The 19,908-nt window shown below is 38.6% G+C and overlaps 1 protein-coding gene across 3 annotated transcripts in view; it reads left to right on the forward strand.

Annotated features, from left to right (window-relative positions):
- arhgef7a (Rho guanine nucleotide exchange factor 7a) overlaps positions 1-18,929 on the forward strand; it is a 33,124-nt gene extending 14,195 nt beyond the window's left edge. For 2 of the 3 annotated variants that reach the window (XM_088352294.1, XM_088352295.1), the window contains exons 3-21: positions 263-347; positions 475-608; positions 1,549-1,750; positions 1,862-1,950; positions 2,019-2,113; positions 2,185-2,280; positions 3,498-3,620; positions 3,704-3,842; positions 3,916-3,975; positions 4,062-4,208; positions 5,216-5,302; positions 5,380-5,458; positions 5,534-5,673; positions 5,750-5,971; positions 7,131-7,224; positions 7,394-7,483; positions 14,404-14,503; positions 15,839-15,893; positions 18,392-18,929. In XM_088352294.1, the coding sequence (XP_088208420.1) occupies positions 263-347; positions 475-608; positions 1,549-1,750; positions 1,862-1,950; positions 2,019-2,113; positions 2,185-2,280; positions 3,498-3,620; positions 3,704-3,842; positions 3,916-3,975; positions 4,062-4,208; positions 5,216-5,302; positions 5,380-5,458; positions 5,534-5,673; positions 5,750-5,971; positions 7,131-7,224; positions 7,394-7,483; positions 14,404-14,503; positions 15,839-15,893; positions 18,392-18,514 (2,160 nt within the window). In that variant the 3' untranslated portion in view covers positions 18,515-18,929. Of the gene's footprint in view, positions 1-262; positions 348-474; positions 609-1,548; positions 1,751-1,861; positions 1,951-2,018; positions 2,114-2,184; positions 2,281-3,497; positions 3,621-3,703; positions 3,843-3,915; positions 3,976-4,061; positions 4,209-5,215; positions 5,303-5,379; positions 5,459-5,533; positions 5,674-5,749; positions 5,972-7,130; positions 7,225-7,393; positions 7,484-9,095; positions 14,272-14,403; positions 14,504-15,838; positions 15,894-18,391 lie in introns of those variants that run through there. The other variant, XM_088352296.1, reaches the window with a different exon arrangement.
- The last annotated feature ends 979 nt before the right edge of the window (positions 18,930-19,908 follow it).

A 19,908-nucleotide genomic window follows, 5' to 3' on the forward strand; every position in this document is an offset into this window, starting at 1 on the left:
CCTTAAAAAGAGATAATCCCCATCCTCTTCATCATTTTGCAGTTATAAATATTTTTCTTCCCTTCTTCGGTCAGTGTTTTTTTTTTTCAGTATGCGCTGTTAGCGTCACAACGAGGGCCAGCTTGGTTGGCTGTTGTAGATGTTCAAGTCTTTTGAATTACTTCCGCTTCTCATCGATTCTGTAATAGTTGACAACCACAAGTATCATGAATTGCGACTGTACGATTATGACGTTGACAAGCTTTTCTTATTTTGTCCACAGCCGTTCGAGGCCAGTGACCTGCTGCTCGGTGTGAACTTCTCTAAGGTGCTGAGTAGTCTCGTGGCGCTGAGTAAAGCAACAGCAGGTTAGTTCAATTCTGTGGGAGTGGATTGTACCAGTTAGTGTTTTATTTTTATCGGTAGTCAATGGACGTTTGTAAGCGCCTCCGCAGCTACTCTGAGATATTTCTATTCCTGCCTTCTCTTCTCCAGATATTGGCGTGGGCAGTGATTCGGTGTGTGCCCGACACTCTTCCGCCCACCGCATCAAGTCCTTTGAGTCTCTTTCCTCTCAGGCTTCATTGGGTCGATCATCCAAGCTGCTGCAAAACCAGTTTCGCAGTCTTGTAAGTGCGGGTGAACGGAATTCACTAACGTTTTCAAATAGGACCTTGACGCTAGGTTGATGCTTGATTTACTAGGGTGCAGTTACACATTCATTTTGACCGTTATTCTCTGTTACATTTAAGGTTCAGTATACAACCTTTTTGTGTGGTAATTATAGGTGCGTTTTATCAGCCCAGCCAAGATAATTTATTGCCGGCGTTTGATCTGTTACTGATGTTCGATTGCTAAAAAGCACTTACCAGTTAAACTATGCTAAATGGATAATGATTTTATGGGTGTAATTATTATAATAAATGTACTAAGAGTGATGCAATTTCCCTCCCAATGCACTTAAGCACCTCCAGTAAATTAATCTTATATAATTAGGAATTGTTTAATTTTCTTGCAGAGGTAGCAACGTTGTACGCCCAAGTGCTACCTTCATTATAAAGCCTCTGTGTCAAGCTTTCTCTGCCCTAACCTTAACTTCTACTTTTTGATGTTGCAATATAATGGTGACAGCCCCCCTTAATTTCATATAAAAGGGTAATGTGTTTTTCTTGAGAATTGTATAAACGATATAAAGGAGACACTTACCCCCATTTTTTACTTAAATGTTTTCTCTTTTCCCATTAATTTGATTGATTCGTTTAATATGCCAGTTTTTGAGATTATACCGTGTTGTACAATGATAAATACTCTCAGGATGTTCATCTGGCCCCAATATGGCGCAGCATTCAATTAAATGGCGAGTCCATTTCTACGAAGTACATTTTGCCATTTCACAATATCAAAAATGGGTGCGTGCTTGTAGCGTGCCATACATCAGTTTTTTTGGTACCTCATAATAATAAAAGAAAAGGGATTCCGTAGCAATGTTTGGTGAAAACTAGGTTTGGAGTGAAAACTCATGCCCAGAATATGTTACTCTCCACTATGTCACACTTCGACTTTTTTCAGGACATGTCAGAGAACAGTGGGCATCAGCTGCTGGTTAAAGCACGTTTCAACTTCCTGCAAACAAACGAGGATGAGCTCACCTTTAACAAGGGCGACATCATTGGGGTGACTCGTCAGGAAGACGGGGGCTGGTGGGAGGGGACCCTCAACGGCAAGACAGGATGGTTTCCTAGCAACTACGTCCGGGAACTCAAAGGCTCCGGTGGGTTCCTCCTGTCGTCGTACAGTTGTTAAAATGTGTTCTGTCTGAAGGTCTGCATTGAGTTGATAACTGTTCATGATCTTTATACTGTATTATTTTCTCTTTCAATAGACAAACAAGTGTCCCCAAAATCTGGCACTCTTAAAAGTCCGCCTAAAGGTTTTGATACAACTGCTATTAGCAAGACATACTATAACTTGGTAAGCCCGTAAAGCATACTTTAATAAAACGGTTTTGGCATTGATGACATTTTTTTGCTGCATTGTAGGTGTTGCAAAACATTTTAGAAACAGAGACTGAATATTCCAAAGACCTCCAAGTCCTCCTCACGAATTACTTGCGTCCTATCCAGAGCTTTGAAAAGTATGATCACGTCACACACAGAAGTGGTAAACAAATAACATCTAAATACTGACAATTATGTTTATGTGAAGGCTCAGCAGCTCTGATATTTCTCTTATCCTGGGAAACTTGGAGGAGATCAACACCTTTCAACAGATGCTCGTCCAAGCACTGGAGGAATGCACCAAGTAAATCCCCCAAACCAACCTCCCAAACACAATCCCACTGCTTCATAATATAAATGTAGAGCCATCTAGCGTTGGCCATCTGTACTACAAATACCAAAATCGGGATATGCATCCAGATCTGATGTTTCATACCTGTCAACCTCAGCCGATTGCTCCTCTTATTAATGATTTCTATTCCCCTTATTAGGCGATAATAAACCTTACTAACACACGACAGACTATTTAGAAAATGGTGGAATTTTTGCAATCTATGATGACGTTGTTGTCTGCTACCAGTGACCGAGACGAACAGTATTCGAGCCAAACGGGCGAAACGAGATCAGTCAAACAAAAAAAACATCCCCCCCCCCAAAAAAAAAGTACAAAAATTGTTATACGGCGTACACAATTTGACACGAACAAAACATGTAAAAAATACGTGTAAAAACTTATAAATTGACATGTTTAGTATGGTTATGCATCCTGACGCTTCTGTTAACCAGTATAGTGTGATATTAATACTATTTTGAATGATGTTGTTGAATCTTGTAATCTTGTAGGGAAATCAGAAAAAAAAACAATATTGATTAAAACATAAGCAAAATACATTAATTATCATTAAGTTGTACATGTTTTAAAATACTCGTATATCGAGAATTCAGCATATTTTTTACAAAACATGAGCCTCACTTAAAGATGGCTGACACACAAGTACCCAAAAACCTAAAATAATACCGGGCAAACAAATGAGAAGTAAAATGGTCCGTTTTGATCCCTTTGAGTCTCTGTAGTTTTTATTCTTCTTTTTACTTTTTAGCACTCGTTTGTTGCACTGCACTGTTGAGCGTTGTTATTGGTCAAATAATACACACTGTCCCTTTAAATTAAAGACTTATCTAAATAGTATTATCCCTCAAACATATTTGTTTAATATGGTTTGTTTGACACATTTTAAAAGATAACCATTTTTTCTTGTTTCATTAATTCCGTACAGTATTTCCTTAGTCACCACAGGTACTTTTAAGGAAAGCTGTAATGACAAATTGGAAGAAATGGACTGTGGATTGAAATATCCAAATATTCCACCATATAAATATATTTTAGCCACTCTTTCTGTATTACTCTTTTGGCACAAGATTAGACACTGTGAAAAATAAATGCTTCTCATCAGAAGGAATTTTATTTTGTAAAGTGTGTTTATAATTTTGCATACGTAGCAATGTTTTTCATTATTTAAGGCTTCCAGAGATTCAGCAAAGAGTGGGTGGCTTCTTTCTCAACCTCATGCCCCAAATGAAGGCACTTTATGTGGGTTACTGCTCCAACCACCCCTGTGCAGTGAATGTGCTAACTCAACAAAGGTCTGTTTGTGAATGCGCCACCGGCTTCAGGAGACTTTTGCAGACATAAAAATCAATTCTAAAAATGTAATTGTGTCCCTCAGTGAGACATTAGGGGAGTTCATGGAGGGTCGAGGTGCTGTCAGTCCGGGGATCCTCACCCTGACCACCGGCCTCAGTAAACCTTTTATGAGGCTCGACAAATATCCTACCCTGCTCAAAGAATTGGAGCGTCACATGGAGGTGTGTTAAATTTCTACTCTAAAAAGTTATATCTTTTCTCTCTGAATGAAACGACACATTTGATGTCTTTAAGGAAAATCACCCAGACAGAAGTGACATCCAGAAGTGCATGGCTACTTTCAAAAATCTATCTGTAAGTATATCATGTCTGGCTTTTTGCTTCATAAAGATGCAAAAAGATTGCAATCCTGATTGCTCGCTTGTTCCTTGATACGTCAGGCACAGTGCCAGGAAGTGCGAAAGCGAAAAGAGCTCGAACTGCAGATCCTGACCGAATCCATCCGGCTTTGGGAGGGCGACGACATTAAGACCCTGGGTACTGTGTTGTACATGAGTCTGGTCCTCGTGCACACTCCTGGGGCAGAGGTAATACTTCTGAATATTTGCACCTGGCACAACCCAGCAAACCTTACCTCAATGAGAGTTTGAATAAAAAGCATTTGAAACATTTGAAGTTAATTTTGACATAAAATTTAAACATGAGGGCAGCACGGCGGCGCAGTGGTTAGCGGGTGTGCGGCACAGTTCTGTAATCATGAGATCGAACCCTTCTATTGGTACAACAACTTTTATTCAGTAAAAAACAATAAACATTGATTTAATTTAATCATGAGGCAAAAATACCTGTACTATTCTGCCAATATAATTTTTTATACAAAAAAAATCATAGGTCGAGAAATTTGTATTTCTTCTACATAGTGGAATCCCTACTTAAAGTTGCCGCCACGTTTGTCTTGCAACTTGCTGCTACAGTATGCTGTGCTCCGTGCCACTGTTTTTTTTTCACATTAGACAATACAGTGCCATCTAGTGGCCAAATATAAGACACGGGAGCTTTAAGCCAGAAGATGGCGTCAGTGAGTAGACAACTTCGAAATTCCGGACAGCACCTTATATTTTCATTGCTTCTGGAGATTATATACCACTGTGAACAACTTCTGGAAGTAAAATTATCTATTATTCAATATTTGTATACAAGGCAACGAATGTTGAACAGGTATCAATAATATTTATCAGCATTAAGTGATTAAGCTCTTGAATTACTTTTCTCAATTTCAGCATTCAAAAAATGAGTTCATTAAAATTTAGTTAATTAGTTGTTTATAAACAACAAATTAATTTAATGCTGAGCCATGACCAGTGTATTTTTGCATAAGACAGCATTGGAACTGATAATCTAATGAATAGAAATTGATATTTGACTATTATTAAACATGCAAAAAACACATTTTGTTTTTGTTGGCTAACAGTTAATCAAAAATTATCTAATATCCACAAAATATGTTGAGATGGAGGCACAATACACAAAAATGAACCTTCTTAAAAGTTCCTTGTAATAATCAACTCTCTGCCTTTTCCTTTAAATTCCTCAGGAAAACTGTGAGCGTTATCTCATGCTTTTTCCCCACGTCCTCCTCATGTTGTCAGCAAGCCCCAGGATGAGCGGCTTCATCTTTCAGGTTCGTTTTGAGGAATGTGCTCCCGTGATTCTTATTTATTATGGTTTCAGTCCTCATGCTGTGTTTTCTATCTGCAGGGAAAACTGCCTCTATCCAGCATGTCCGTGAGCAAGCTTGAAGATTGTGAAGCCCACAAAAATGCCTTTGAGCTCAGCGGTAAATCCTTTTGATATATTAGACAACAAATACTTGTGTTGCGTGTACTCATAAGGTCGTGGTGTTTTGGGGCAGGCCCTATGTTTGAGCGTCTTCAGGTGTCGTGCACCAACCAGCAGGATCTGCAGGACTGGGTGGAGCATCTAACACGGCAGATCAAGCACACTGCAGCTACAGCTCCGAGCCACAAACCTCTTACCGTTCCCTGCCATACGGTGCAAATCCCACACGCCTTTTTCTAATCAGTTTTCATCCCGTTTCTAATACAACGATAACAATCTGGCTCTTTAGCTTCCGTCCCATCCCCTCACACCATCCAGGCATGCAGAGGGTAGGGCCATGACTGTGGCCCCGACCTACCACACCCTCCCTCATCCTTCCTCACATGGGACATCTCATAGCACTATGATGTGGGGGCCCTTGGAACCTCCTAACACCCCCAAACCCTGGAGCTTAAGTTGCCTGCGGCCTGCTCCCCCATTACGGCCCTCTGCAGCACTCTGCTACAAGGAGGTAAATGTTTGAATTTCAGGAGAAACAAGCTGTATGGAACTTTTTAACTCTCTGCCGCCATCTTCTGGCTTATATTCAAAATTGTAGCCTTAGTGCGCTCATTCTTGAGGCGCGTGCAAGCATTTCTTCCTAAAAAAACCTGGCATTTTTCTTACTTTCTCCTTTTTTAATGTACACCGACAAATAGAAATTAATCAAAACCTGCGGGATTGTCACTCACCAGCCTCTATTGAACTTATTGTGTTCTGTCCCGAACAGCTCTGCTAAAATTTTGTAAAAGCAGATATGCGCAGTTAGAAATGAAGCATCAAGGGGTCTTTAAACTCAGTTGGGCATTATTAACACATACTTGATAGAAAAAATATTTACTTTCAACTTTTTCAAGACTCCTCAAATGATGCACCTATCCTTTAATAATTATTAAGGTTAGCATTCATTTACTATTTAATAATATTAGTTAACTCTAAACTGGAAAATTCTAAAGATTTTTTAAGGAAATTAAAAATCAGATTGCTTATTATTGAATTATTATGCTTATTATTTCAATTAAAACATTACTTTTAAAGGGCATGGTAGCATAGTTGATGACCCGAATTATTTTGAGTTTTGAAGTCACCATCTCTCCACAATAAACAAATTTGAGCATTCGAGTCCTCAAATAACAGAAGGGAACACTTGTTCAAACAAGTACTTGCTGAATTTTTTGTATTTTTGTAACTCTGAACTAGAAGAGTTTCTCATTCTAACCAAGCACCCCTTAAAAAAAATAAAAGTTACTTTAATATAAATTTGGTGTTCGAAGCTTTAACTTCATTCCACAAACGTAATTTCATCTCGGTAAGTTTTTCTTTTTTTCCAAAAATCAACAAGTTGTTGCAAATTGAATTGGTCCATAAAGTATTTTGCTGTAAATCACTTTCTTGTTCATCATTCTTAACGTTTTAGATACCAGATTTTCAAGTGATCTATTTTTAAAAAAAAATTCAAAACAAGTTTGGCTCTGCTTATTTCTTTATTCTATTTTTATCAATATCCTTTCGAATTTGCCCTTTACCACTAAAATATACCAAAATAAAAAACAACTATTATTTGCTAATCTATTTTAGTTACTGTCCATTTTTTGTACACTCACTAGTTATTGTCTCATCACTATGTGCAGGATCTAAGTAAAAGTCCCAAGAGTGTCAAAAAACTCCTTCCCAAGCGCAAGCCAGAGAGGAAACAGTCTGAAGAAGAGTTTGCCTTGAGGAAGAGTAAGTTTTCTTCCTTCTGTATCTGCTGGTTTTTGCTGGTTGATGGATTAGTTTCTCTCAGATATTATCTCTTTATTTCTACAATAATGAGTGTGAAAAATCCAACACCCATCAAAGCAGAGTTTTATATTTAACTGATGGAGATATCGTTACTTGTTACCGTCCTTAGGCACTGCTGCTCTGGAAGAAGATGCCCAAATACTAAAAGTGATTGAGGCCTACTGCACCAGTGCCAAGACCAGGCAGACGCTCAACTCCAGTAAGTAAAACTACACACCCTTATTTTTTCTCTAGATATAAAAATCAGAACGTATCAACATAATGCTAGCACCTACACAGTCATTAACCCATATGACTTACCATTAAGTGACGTTGGATTTTACCTCTCCATGCACCGACTTGAAATAAAAAAGGTTGCACATGACTTAAACCAATGCTTTGGATGTCTGATGTCTCGACAGTTCTTTCTCCTCCGATTCACCTTTTATTTGAAACTCTTTTCTCCATGGCCACATGTGGAGAAGTGAACACAAAGGAACCTTGATCTATCCTGTTGTTTATTTCAAAAACATGTTTTAGTGTTTAACCCATACAACTTAAAGGACATTATTTTTTTAGTGGTAAAATAAAACCCATTCATTCAATTAACGATATTGAATTGAATGATAAAAAAGAAAAATACATGAATACATAGATCTTATAATTGTGCATATTTTACTACTTGTTGGCGAGGAAATTTGTATTTGAACATAAGGCTCACCTAAAGAGCTGACATGATTGTTCACGATCTTGCTGCTTCAGGTACCCCTAAAAACAAAAAAACCTTGTGAAATACTGAGAAGAAAATAGAAAAATAAAAATGTGCTGTATGGTCACTTTAAGTCTCTGTAATCGGTATTCCTCCTTGCGCTTTGAAGCACTTGTTTTTGGTTTTACTACACAATACAGTGACATCTAGTGGTCAAATATGGCACTTTCCCTTTATATGCAGCATGTTGCAATGCATTGACTAGTAGACTTGCCCACACTTCGATTTAAAAGACACATTTCAAACGTATTAGTTGTGAAAAGAAACTGAGAAAAAACTTTTAAAAAATGCCTACATTTTCTGTACAACTTTTTTTTTTAAAGAATACAAACTGTAGCCCATAGGTGAAACCGAGTAAGAGGTGAAGTACACTCTGGAATACTTCACAGCCAGACCTAAGGCACAAACCTTCCTTTTTACCCTCACACTGTTCTACAAAAATCCCCAAATCACCTCAATTCATTTGTGAAGAAATTAAACGAACATTACCACACTATTTGCATCTAAGACAACATTTATCCTATTGCCATAATTAAGTCAAGTTTATTTTTAAAGCACTTAATCACAAACAGTCCCAAGGGCTGCATCGACCACCATTACAAGATCTCCTGATCTTAAAAACACATGAGGTCAGGTAAATAATTCAACATAAGGAAAATAAAGAAACCTTGAACGCTCTCAACTGCGGATTTCTTCTTGGCTCTTGGAATCACCAGTATACGAGCGTTTTCCGAGCAAAGCTTCCAAGTGGGAACATAGAGGGCAATTAAGTCATACTGTTGACATGGGCGATGTATCCGTTTGTGGTTGTCTTGCTGACCTTTATTAACACTGATGTCCTCAGCTGTGCCTTCTAACAGTATATTTCCTTCTATCTCCCTCCTCTTCTCATCTTGGTCCGGTGGATCTTTTTCCATTCTTGTTTTTTTCCCCATTTTCCCTATTTACTTTCGCTCCATCTTCCCATCCTCAATTTCCTCATCCCACGATTTTCTCATCGGTCGTGCATGAAAACACATGCACTCCCACTCCACCACATTGCCCCCCCTCACTCCCCATCCAGCCTGGCAGGGCACAGACTTGATGCACAACCACGTGTTGGCTGACGCGGATCGGCCTTCCGCGGACTCGCCGGGCCGCCGTAGCAGCATTTCACGGCCGGAATTGAGCTCCGACCTTTCGGAGGACTCGGACTACGACTCCATTTGGACCAGCCACTCTTACCGAATGGGCTCGGTGCCACGCAAGAGCTGCATTTCCCACCAAAACTAGAGCATTCTTTTTCCGGCCGCCTAGCGTGATTACCTCTTTAACTGACTTTATTGATATTGCACTGGTACCTTTTCATACGAGCTTAATTTGTTCCATGATGGCGCGCGTAGCTTGAATTGCTTGTGTAACGAGCGAATTTCCTCCTAAGCTGATCAAAGTGAAACCTAAATAGCACACTAAAAATAGATTCAAATAGTAATCAAACATTGCAAAAATACAGTAATAAGAAATTAGATGATATTGACAGGCTAAAACGACAAGTTTATTATAAGCATTCCTGATGCAGTTGCTTTAAAGGGGGTGTGTGTCTTCTGATGTATCCTTAAAAAGTTGAAACTAATATTTTTTTAAGTATATGTTAACAATACTCAACTGAGTTTAAAGAGCCCTCATAATTTTTTCCCACCACGCCTATCTTTTATCTTTAAGTAACGCTGTTCCGGGACATAACACATTAGGAAGCAGGAATGGAGGCACGAGGCTGGAGATGGTTGGAGAGTGATATAATGCTTGTCCCCGTGTTTTTTTGTTAGTGTAGCATAAAAATGGTGAAAGTAAAATAAATGCCTGTTTCAAATACAATCCAAACGCCAACCTAAACCCCAAAAAGGATGAAGAAAGAAGAGTTCATTCAAGACCTTTGTTGCATATTAGGCATTTATACCGAAAATCTCGTATTTAGAGGCGCTCGTATAATGGGGTACCACTGTATTTCAAAATGTATTTATTCCGCTTTTTTGTTAACTTATTGGATGTATTTATTTTTGAATAGTTTGAGGACGTTTAGCGCTGGTCCCTTGCCTTTGCCACTATTCCCTTCTATGTGCCTCCTCTTTCTGTAGTTGTCATGCAATAAGCATTTGCTTATTTTTTGTTCATTTATCTTGAATGTGACCCCCTCATTTGTGCATAAATGTAGGGAATTCTCTCTTATTGCTCTGGAGCATGAGCATGCAAGAGATTCGTTGCTGCGGTTTAGAAAAAAAGGGGATGATTGGACGGAGAGGTGGAGACTCAGATTTTCCTGTCTGATATTCAGATGTGGTTCAGGAATGACTGTATTTGTGTGACATATTCTATTCGTTGGTGATTTGATTAATGTTCTAACATCAATGGCGGCACACGTAACTGATTCAGGCATGTTTTCCTCCCAGTTCTGTCCTTTTCCACTACAAAATGGCAATGCTACCAAAGTCTTAGCATTTTTTTTCTCCAATATTTAAATCTGTGGTGACAGTGGCTTTAACAGTGGAGTTTACATTTTCAAGTCAGTCAAATTTATTTATATAGCTCTTAATCACAAAAAAGTCTCAAAGGACTGCACAGGATTACAATGACAGTTACCTGATCTTAAACCAACATGCGGGCAAGGAACAACTCAAAACCTCAGCGTGAGGATTTTAGATGCAATGAGGCAAAATTACTCTGATAAAAACTGTAAAATGAACAGTCCTGCATTAATCCAATCTTCTAGTCTCATACCCATAAAATTAAGGGTGGGATATGGCAAATATGAAAAATATAAAATTGCGATCTCTGTTTGAGCACAATTCTTGAACTCTAATGTTGAGTTTTCAGGGATTGAGAAGTGCTTGAATTTAGGGAGAAATGCTTGAACTTGTTGGCATGTTTCTCAGCAAGTCTGCTTAAAAAAGACTGACACTGCTCTCTTGTGACTTCGCTTTGCCATTGCATTTCTTCCTCCCTCGTGATTAACTGCCGCTGGCATTAGTTTGTACGGCATTGTCCAATGAAGCGGCATCACCCCCTGCAAGACAGGTGCATGCCATACCTAAACCGAGCACTATGAAATGTGAATTGGTGCAAGGATTACATATCAATTATGGACATTTATAATGGGCCATGCAAAAAATTACGGTAGCTTTTCCCAGTGGTTATTTGTAATGAAAATAACTTCCTGGAAGTAAAAGATGTAACTTATTACTGTCATGGGGAGAGATTTCTCACAAAAACAAATTTATTCACTATTTATTCAGTATTAACTAATAGTGATGCTAAGAGTTAGAGGGACGTTATCCACTACAGCTATGCTATTGCCTAATGCGCCTAGCTGCTTGGTCAGCAAAAATAAGCGTTAGACTACAAACAGAATACAATAAAAACCAGGGACAATCTAACAATCTTTCAATTTTTAGCGATCGCAATCTTGTTTTAAGTCCTTCACCAGCTAACACCGTTCTATCGCCCACTCATACTTAATAATTATTATTCGTTTGCAGCCACATAGTTTATAGCTTAGTTGACCTCCATGTTCCCTGCACATACAAATTTGCAGTTTAAAAAAACAGTTTGCATTAATAGTTGTCAGCCCCACCTGCTTTCTAAGCTTTTCGGATTGGCAACATCACACTGTAAATATCCCACACAACCAAATAATTACTCAGGTATATGTTTACACCGGCCTGTTTAACTCTGATTGTAAGAGGACAAAAATGCAATAAATTGACCTAAAAGTTTGTCTTTGGACTTCACTTAAATTAGCAACAACATTAGTAATAAGTCACACCATAATTGCAAGATAAACATATTTCTAAAAAATGCACAATCTAGTTTGTAACTTAAACATTTTAAACGTTTTTATTTGCTTGAATAAACAATCTAGCTGGAAAACTCAACTCCCAGAGTTTATACACTAGACCAGGGTTCGGGAACCTATATCTCGAGAGCGAGAAATGGCTTTTTTCATGTGCACATATGGCTCAGAGATCAAATTAATGCTTTTGCAAATTTCCTTTGTAGCGTTCCATGCTTGACGAGCACAAATTGGTGTGTGGTGCGTGCAAAGCAACACTGATCATACAAGCGGTTCGGTCCAGTATATAAAAGGGCACAGTTCCAACCACAGTTTATAGTTAAGGTGTCACACAAACAGACACCTTTTGGCTAAGGAGTCCCTTATATGGAGGCTCATTAAATAATGTATGTTCACTCTTGAGACACTTAAAAACCCACAAAACAAACTGTAAGGACCACAAAACGCCAGCCAAGCACACAGTGCAATTTGATTGGATGAGGGGTAGGGGTAGGCGCATCTCTCCATGGTCCCCTTTGTTACACGGGCCCACTGCGCTGAATGGAAATACATCCGTGAACCTTTCGTTTTCAGTCTTTTGTGACCTTTTTACAAAAGAGCTCTGCTTCCACCTTTTTTATAACCCGTTATTTATGAAAAAAAATCAAGGTCAAAATGAGCCTCATCTATCTTAAGTAACTGAGACACGTTTAAAGTGGTATACTTGTTGTTATGTGACACAAGCCCCGGCATTATTATTATTTAATGCATTTTATCAAATATTTCAATGTCACTCAGTAAATGAAATGCGCTGAAAATTAGCTGTTTCTTGAGAGATGGTTTGGCGGTTTTTAAATGTACGGTATCGCTTGCTCTCCCAAAAAAATATTAAAAAATGTTTTGCTATTACAGCTTCTTAGGTCAGAAAGGTTCCCGATCCCTGCACTCGACTTAAGTCCCTTTTCCACGACACAGTTCTGGCCCTCCTCGCCTCTCCCGGGTACTTTTTCCATTCTAGGTGCGGTGTCTTGATGTAATTTCAGGGTCAAATCTTGGGCGCTAACCAGAAGCACATTCACACTCAGACAAGCGACAATGGGTCAGCAGTGCCCCAACATAGCACACCAATCAGCGGTCAGCAGCGACAATTTCTCAGTCCCCGGTCCAGGGTATAGAACCTCAACAAAGAGGGTACCTAAGGCCGGGCTCCCAGGGACTAAGAACCGGTTACATTTTAATTTAGGAAAAAAAAAAAAAAAAGGCCGGGCGAAGCGCGGAAGGCAAGAACTGTCTAGTGGAAAAGGGCCATAAGATTCACATGACCTCATAAGTTAAAACTTCCTGCGGGTCTGTAAAAAGGTTATAAACATTTACAAAAAATACGTTTGAAAGTTATGCTTTTGGAAATTCACATATGCTCAAATGTCCAAACCTTAATATTTTATTCGCAAGGCTGTCAAAGGTTTGTAAGACAGACATCAAACATTTAACCACAGTGATCTCTCATGCTAGGGTGTTTTTTACCCCCATAAGATTCTGGCACGCCTCAATGTTCTCTGGCTTGTCACTATTTTCATGAAGAAGTATTTTTCCAGTGTTGGAATTAAAATGTTTCCCGAGTTGGTATCTATTTAAATAAGTACAGTGTAAAGGTCCATTTTAAAATCTATTTTGTTTTATTTATTATTTGGTAATCTTGTTTTAATTTATTTGAATCTGTGTCAATGTTTACAAAAACAACTTCAAATGAATTATTTTCATTTTATTTATTTGCTTCCAAAGTATTATTTTAAATTATGTTTGCACATTCATGTGACATGGCAGTTGGTGATGCAAGAATGTGTCAAATGCTATTGATTTCAGTTGTTGACCAAGAGTGTGTATGATATTGTTCTAAACAGGAGACAGTTTAAATAGTAAGTGTTCCTGTAAAGTAATGTGGTGTAAATGCATCGTGTAAGCATTACAGGACCACACAAAAGATTTTAACAGAAACATTTCTATGATCTGTATGAACTTGTTCAGTCTCAGAATGCGGTCCGAGTACGGCTTGGAATGGATGTATAACACGCCCAAAACTCAGAACTACTCCCATAGGCTTGAAGTATATGTATGAACTCCTTCAATCTATTGGCAACACTGTTACGGTGGGCAGAAAAAGAGCACATTTTCCCTTTTCTGTAAATAATAGCGGGGATAAAAAAATATAAATTTAGCGAGCTGTAGGAATATGACTGTCGTGCTATACTTTGTGACAGTTGTATTCTTTTAAAGTCAACCTATGGGACAAACAAGAGTCTGGTCTGTCTTTGACATTGTTATTGTCCTTGATGTGCACCAAGTTTCAAAAACACTCAAACAACTTGTTCATGGTGTCTGTTCAAGTCACAAAAATGGCTGTATTATGAGTTTGGAATAAATCTGTCTTTTGGTAGTTGGGATTCCTGGTCATTTTTGTCATAATTCTCTTTTTCTTTTTTCTATTGTGTCGACGTTTAAAAAAATGTGCCAAACGGCAACGTTTTAAAGTTTGCGAGCCCTGTTTTTTCCTTCTTGTTTCGAACAGGACCACGAAAGGATACGGGGCTGCACGTCATCATTCCTGCTGAGGAGAGAGTCCTGCTCGACGACTCCAATCGCAACGGACAAAGCACAGTGGAAGACAAGTATTTTGTCTTGACTTTTTTGAGAACTTGACAGTGTTCACGCATCATATTTTGGTCGTGATTGGCTGCACAGCATCATGCTCCCATTTAAATCCATTACAAAACCTAGTACTATATGTGCACTGTGAGGGCTTGTTAACCTGTTCTTAGTCTATGCTGCCTTTTCCCTTAAAAAGGTATTCCCAAACTATTTATTTTTTCAATTAGGCACAGAAAGTTTAGTGTTCCTCCCCACAATTATAAAAAGATGTTGCAAAACACTCCTCGTGCCGGTGGACTCGAGAAATTTAGTCGTAAGGTTGATCGACTTGGCTTGTGTCCTATAGAGCTGTGTCGTCATTGAAGGAACACAACCCTTTCAAAATGGCGAAACTCTTTAACACAACATATGAGGTAGCTCTGAAACAGAAGGACGGTAGCGAACAGCGATATGGATACTGCTCTTTTCTGCTTGGAGAATTTGGAACTTTGCTTACCGTGTCGCTGGGGGCCTTGTGACTGTTTTGCCAGAATTGCGTGGCTTGGGGTAAGTTTACCTGCTGCCGAAATAGCGCACTTTCCTTGTTTGGCTTCGCCTTATTTTAGGTAGGCGATTGTGGCTTTTTGTTTTTTGTTTTTTCACCTTGTGTGTTGTGGTTGGTAGAATTTTGTCCAGCTAGCCCACCGTTTTCCCAGGTCTTCCGGGTATGTTTGCTCACAGTTTTTGCTTATTGGCCGCCCACTTTGTGTTGTTTGGCCGGTTAGCATAAGCGCTGGTTTTGCAGTGTCCTTTGTATTATTCCCTGCTGGCTTTGCATTGGTCGCCGTGGACCTTATCGTTGTTGGTTCCCGGTTAGCCTGGCTGCTCTCTGCCTGTTTTTGGGTTGTCCAGTCCCGCCGAGGCTGAGACCGCCTTCTGATTATTGGACCCTGTTAGCCCCCCATATTAGCCTTCTGTGTGTTTTTTGCCTGTTTAGCCCCTTTAGGCTGCTCTCCCTTTGTTGTACCATTACTGCGACACAACACCCAGGGATTCTACACAAAAACAACCAGAACACTTGTAATTTTTTGGACAAATTAACACACGAACCAATATGGTGACTGGCTCGCATGCATGCCAGTGTTCCTCACATGTCGTCACTGCTCAGGAAGTCAAATATGAGACAGGCTGTCTTCAAAATGCATTATCTCGAAAAGTTATTGGAATACTCATAAAATATATATAGTTTTTATGCAAAAACTGAAGTATTTCCTCACATTTTGCATGTTTAAGGATTTGGGAATACCTTTAGGCTTTGATCAGCTCAAGCTTGCGACCGAGAAGTTAAGGTTTTTTTCTCTCCCTTTTCTTTCAAGGAGTCTAGTGGATGTGGTGTATGCCTTGAGGGATGAGGTACAAGAACTAAAGCAGGTACGCGCTGTAAACGAGACTTTTGTCTGATCATTTTACATATCTTCAATTCAAAAACCAAAAGACTAGTGTGAGAATTTTTTATTATCAGTGTCTGAAACTCATGACAAAAAGTTACCGGACACCAGGGCAGACAACTCTGAAAAGTTGCCTGCCCACCCATAAAGTTGCCTGCCCGATTTTTCACAACTTGAATTACAATAAGACGACTAATCTAAAAAAAATAAATAAACATTGTTACAAGGTATTAAGGATTGATAATCAGAATATATAACAGAACAACACTTTAAAATTACGTTTATTATAAATCTACTTATAATATTCATTGCATGTATATGACACCGCTGATTTCCATCTACCGTCTGTATGCACTTGAATTTACTCATCTTTATTCATGCAATGTTTGCGTTGCATTGTCTGCTACAAGCCACGTGAACTCCTCTTACCACGATGCTTTTAATGTTCGTTTACGTTTTGTAGCATCATACATTTTGTTCGCTTCTTTTGAATATTTCTTCTGGAGCTGAGGTTTTGGCTCCATTCCTAACCACTTATTCAGTTTTCTTTTGATCTATGTGCATCTATATGCAAATGCCCGACCCTATAACGCTCGGGAAAGTCCGGAAGCACGAAGTTATTCGATGCAGGCGTCTGATCAGCTGCCGAGTATGCAAATTGCCAAACGAACCGAAATTTCCGAACCGAACGAAGATTTCGAAATCGGAATAGAGCAAACGTTCCTTTTTTTTCTTGAAAAAGTTGTCGGCCACCCGGGCAGAGACGTTTTGGAAGTAGTATGCCCGACGTCCGGGCAGAAGTTATTTCAGACACTGTTATTATGTTAATTATTTTTATTATTTTAATTTTAGGGCTCTAGGGATAGAAACAAAAAACTGCTGAAATTTGTAGAATGGTGTTATAGCTTCCAAGGTGAAAATATAACTTAAAACACATCAGCAAAAAATATTTGAAACAAAGAGAACTGGACAAAATCAAAAAAGTCCCTCGGCATACTCAACAATGGCAAATAAAATAAATTGACCCGTTGCAGTGGGTGGCACTCCACACGCGAGACACCTAAACATTATTGTATTAAAAAAAAAAAAAAACCTTGGCGCAGTAAGTTAGTAGAGACAGAGTTAGTGGTACAATGGAGTCGGCGGAACAGACAACTTGTAATTACCTGACATAGTTAAGGAAACCAGGCCATCTTGAGTAGAACATATTAAGAGAGTCCTTAAGTGTATATGAGGGCTGCAACTAACAATTATTTTGACAATCGATGAATCGGTCGAGTATTTTTTCGTTTAATCAATGAGTTAGATTTTCAAAAAACACATTTTTAACTTTCTTCTATATTCTAATATGAAAAGTAGGTGTTGCAAAAATACTGTGCCCCTGTTCTCAGCTCAGTCAATCCACTCCAGAAGTTCCCCGATGACTTCTGAAAGACCCAATATCGACCTAGATGATTAACACTGACAAACAGTGCATTAAGTTTCGGACAGAACAACAGAATATGTTATAATAATTACTAAACAATAGATAAAAAATCCTAGTGTTTGTCAAATAACAATAAACAAAAATCCATACAAATGTAGGCTATACACTTGCAAATGTGTATTATACTCTTATCCCGTCACCTTATCCAAAGATCGTATCACATTTAGACTTATACGAAACAAAAATGAAGGAACGGCAATGAATTAATTTTCGTGTAGCAAAATTTTTATCCGCCAAAAAATATCAAAAATGATAACCCACTTTTTAAAATGTTGTCAACTAATTTGAGTTGAATGAAATCACAATACAGCCTATATTTATTTTCATATTTATGAAATTAAAATAATGCAACATATCCACAATGGAAAGGGTATAAAACCCATTATTTTTTCCACATGTTTGACAGTAATACAATAATCCCTCGGTTATCGCGTTTAATGGTGACCAAAATCACCCGCGAAAAGTGAAAATCCGCGAAATAGCGACGCCCCTTCAAAAATGCTTAATTTTTATTTTTTTTAAAAATTCTTTTATCTTATTATTATTATTTTTCAGACCCGCAAAGCTCCGAACCTGCGAACGTGGAACCGCGAAGTAGCGAGGTCCCACTGTAGAGGCAGATGTTTTTTTTTGGGTTACAGTACTCTTAACCTGGTTTTTAGCCTGGTCTGGACTAGCTGTAAAGAATAATTTACTATAGTAACTGAGCAAAGCTAAATTAATCCTGTTTTCATGCAACCAACTTGAGGCTAAACTCCACCATAAGAACAAACCTATTCCGGCTTGATCCCTTTTCTTGGCTTTGTGAAATACCCTTAAGTTGTATGTATGTATGTGTGTGTGTGTGGTGCCTCCTGCAGATCACTGAAAGACTGTGCGTCGATAGCTAAATATTTTGTCTGGTTGTACAATGTATCAGGATATATTTCCTCCACACCTTCCTTACCTTTTGAACCCCTGACCCATTTCCATACCTGATCCTTGTACTTCTTTAGGACAACAAGAAGATGAAAAGATCTCTAGAGGAGGAGCAGAGGGCACGCAAAGATCTGGAAAAGGCAGTCAGGAAGGTCTTGAAGAGCATGAATGACTCCTCGTGGGATGAGACCAACCTGTGAAAGCTGCTCCAAAACATGCCAGCTTGCTATTCCGTGCATGTTTGAATCGCTTCAATACACATCTGAAGCATCGTCATCTCCCGTCGGTCCACTGAGGCCACATTTTTTATTCTGTTTACAATGTTCCACTGGATGTCCTCCAATGCTCCATACACAGTACTGACACACCATGACATGGGCCCGGGGTCAACCTCCGTCTTACCATTTCATATGTTTTTATGTATTGTTATTTAATGTTATGACTTGAGTTTGTTGCATTCCTATGTAAGATCTTTTTTTTATTATTATGTTACATATTTCTTGTGCCGTTATTTGTTGTGTGCAGGCACGCTGAGGGAAATGTTCCATTTTCAACCTTGTACAGTGTACATATGACAAAAAAACATTTTGGGAGAAATAAAATAATTTGCCTTTCTTTGTTGGAGGTCCTTGCCTGAGTGAATCACACATAAATTTGTACTTTTTATAATGTGTGCTTCATTTTTTGTGCTAGATATTTTTGACGATTCATTTTGATCGTCTTCTTTCTTTTTACGACCTCACACCAATCCCAATCCTCATACTGAATTTGTCTTTTGTCCTATTTTTCTATTTCAACTTATTACATGTTTAGCCTGGAGTGCCATGTCTAATCTTGTTGCATCCAATGTTTAACCATGGTTATATAGTGTCTTGCAAAAAAAACGTTTCATTTTACTGCATTATAGGCTTCAAACATAAAGGGACAGTGTGTTATATTTTGTGCCAAAAACAGTTAAAACAAAAATTGATTTGAATACCATGAAAAAATTCACGATTAGGTATACGAATGGTTATTTTTATTAAAAAAAAATTTAGGTCAAGAAATTTGTATTTATTTTACACAATGGAATCCGCACTTAACTATATCCGCTTCCAAGTTGCCACACTGTGCACTGTGACACTGGCTCTCGCTCATACACAGTGCCATCTATTGGTCAAATATTACACACTGTGGCTTTAAAACTAAACAACTGGAAGTATTTTCTAAGAATCAAACATGTGAGACACAATCGTAGAGTGTAACCAATTTATTTCAACAATTTATATTATATATAACAAAAATACTGAAAAGTATGTGTTGCAAAAACACTGTCCCTCTGTTCTCTCAGCTTAGTCAATCAACTTCAGAAGTTCCCTGGTGACTTGTGAAAGACCCAATGTCGACCTAGATGATTAACAATGACAAACAGTGCATTAAGTTTCAGTTTAAATGCAGCTGGTGTGTAATGGGCTCAGAGGCCTGTGAAAGCCGACAATGGACAACAGGGAGCATTATGAAGACCAAAGCACACACACGGCTCGCCCGGGCTAAAGTTTTGGAAAAGTTCAAAGCAGAGATAGGGTTCTAGAAGATTTTGCAACATTTAAACATC

This window comes from Urocampus carinirostris, chromosome 14 (assembly GCF_059441175.1).
Source record: "Urocampus carinirostris isolate Australia breed hairy pipefish chromosome 14, RoL_Ucar_1.0, whole genome shotgun sequence".
In the NCBI taxonomy this organism is placed as follows: Eukaryota; Metazoa; Chordata; class Actinopteri; order Syngnathiformes; family Syngnathidae; genus Urocampus; species Urocampus carinirostris.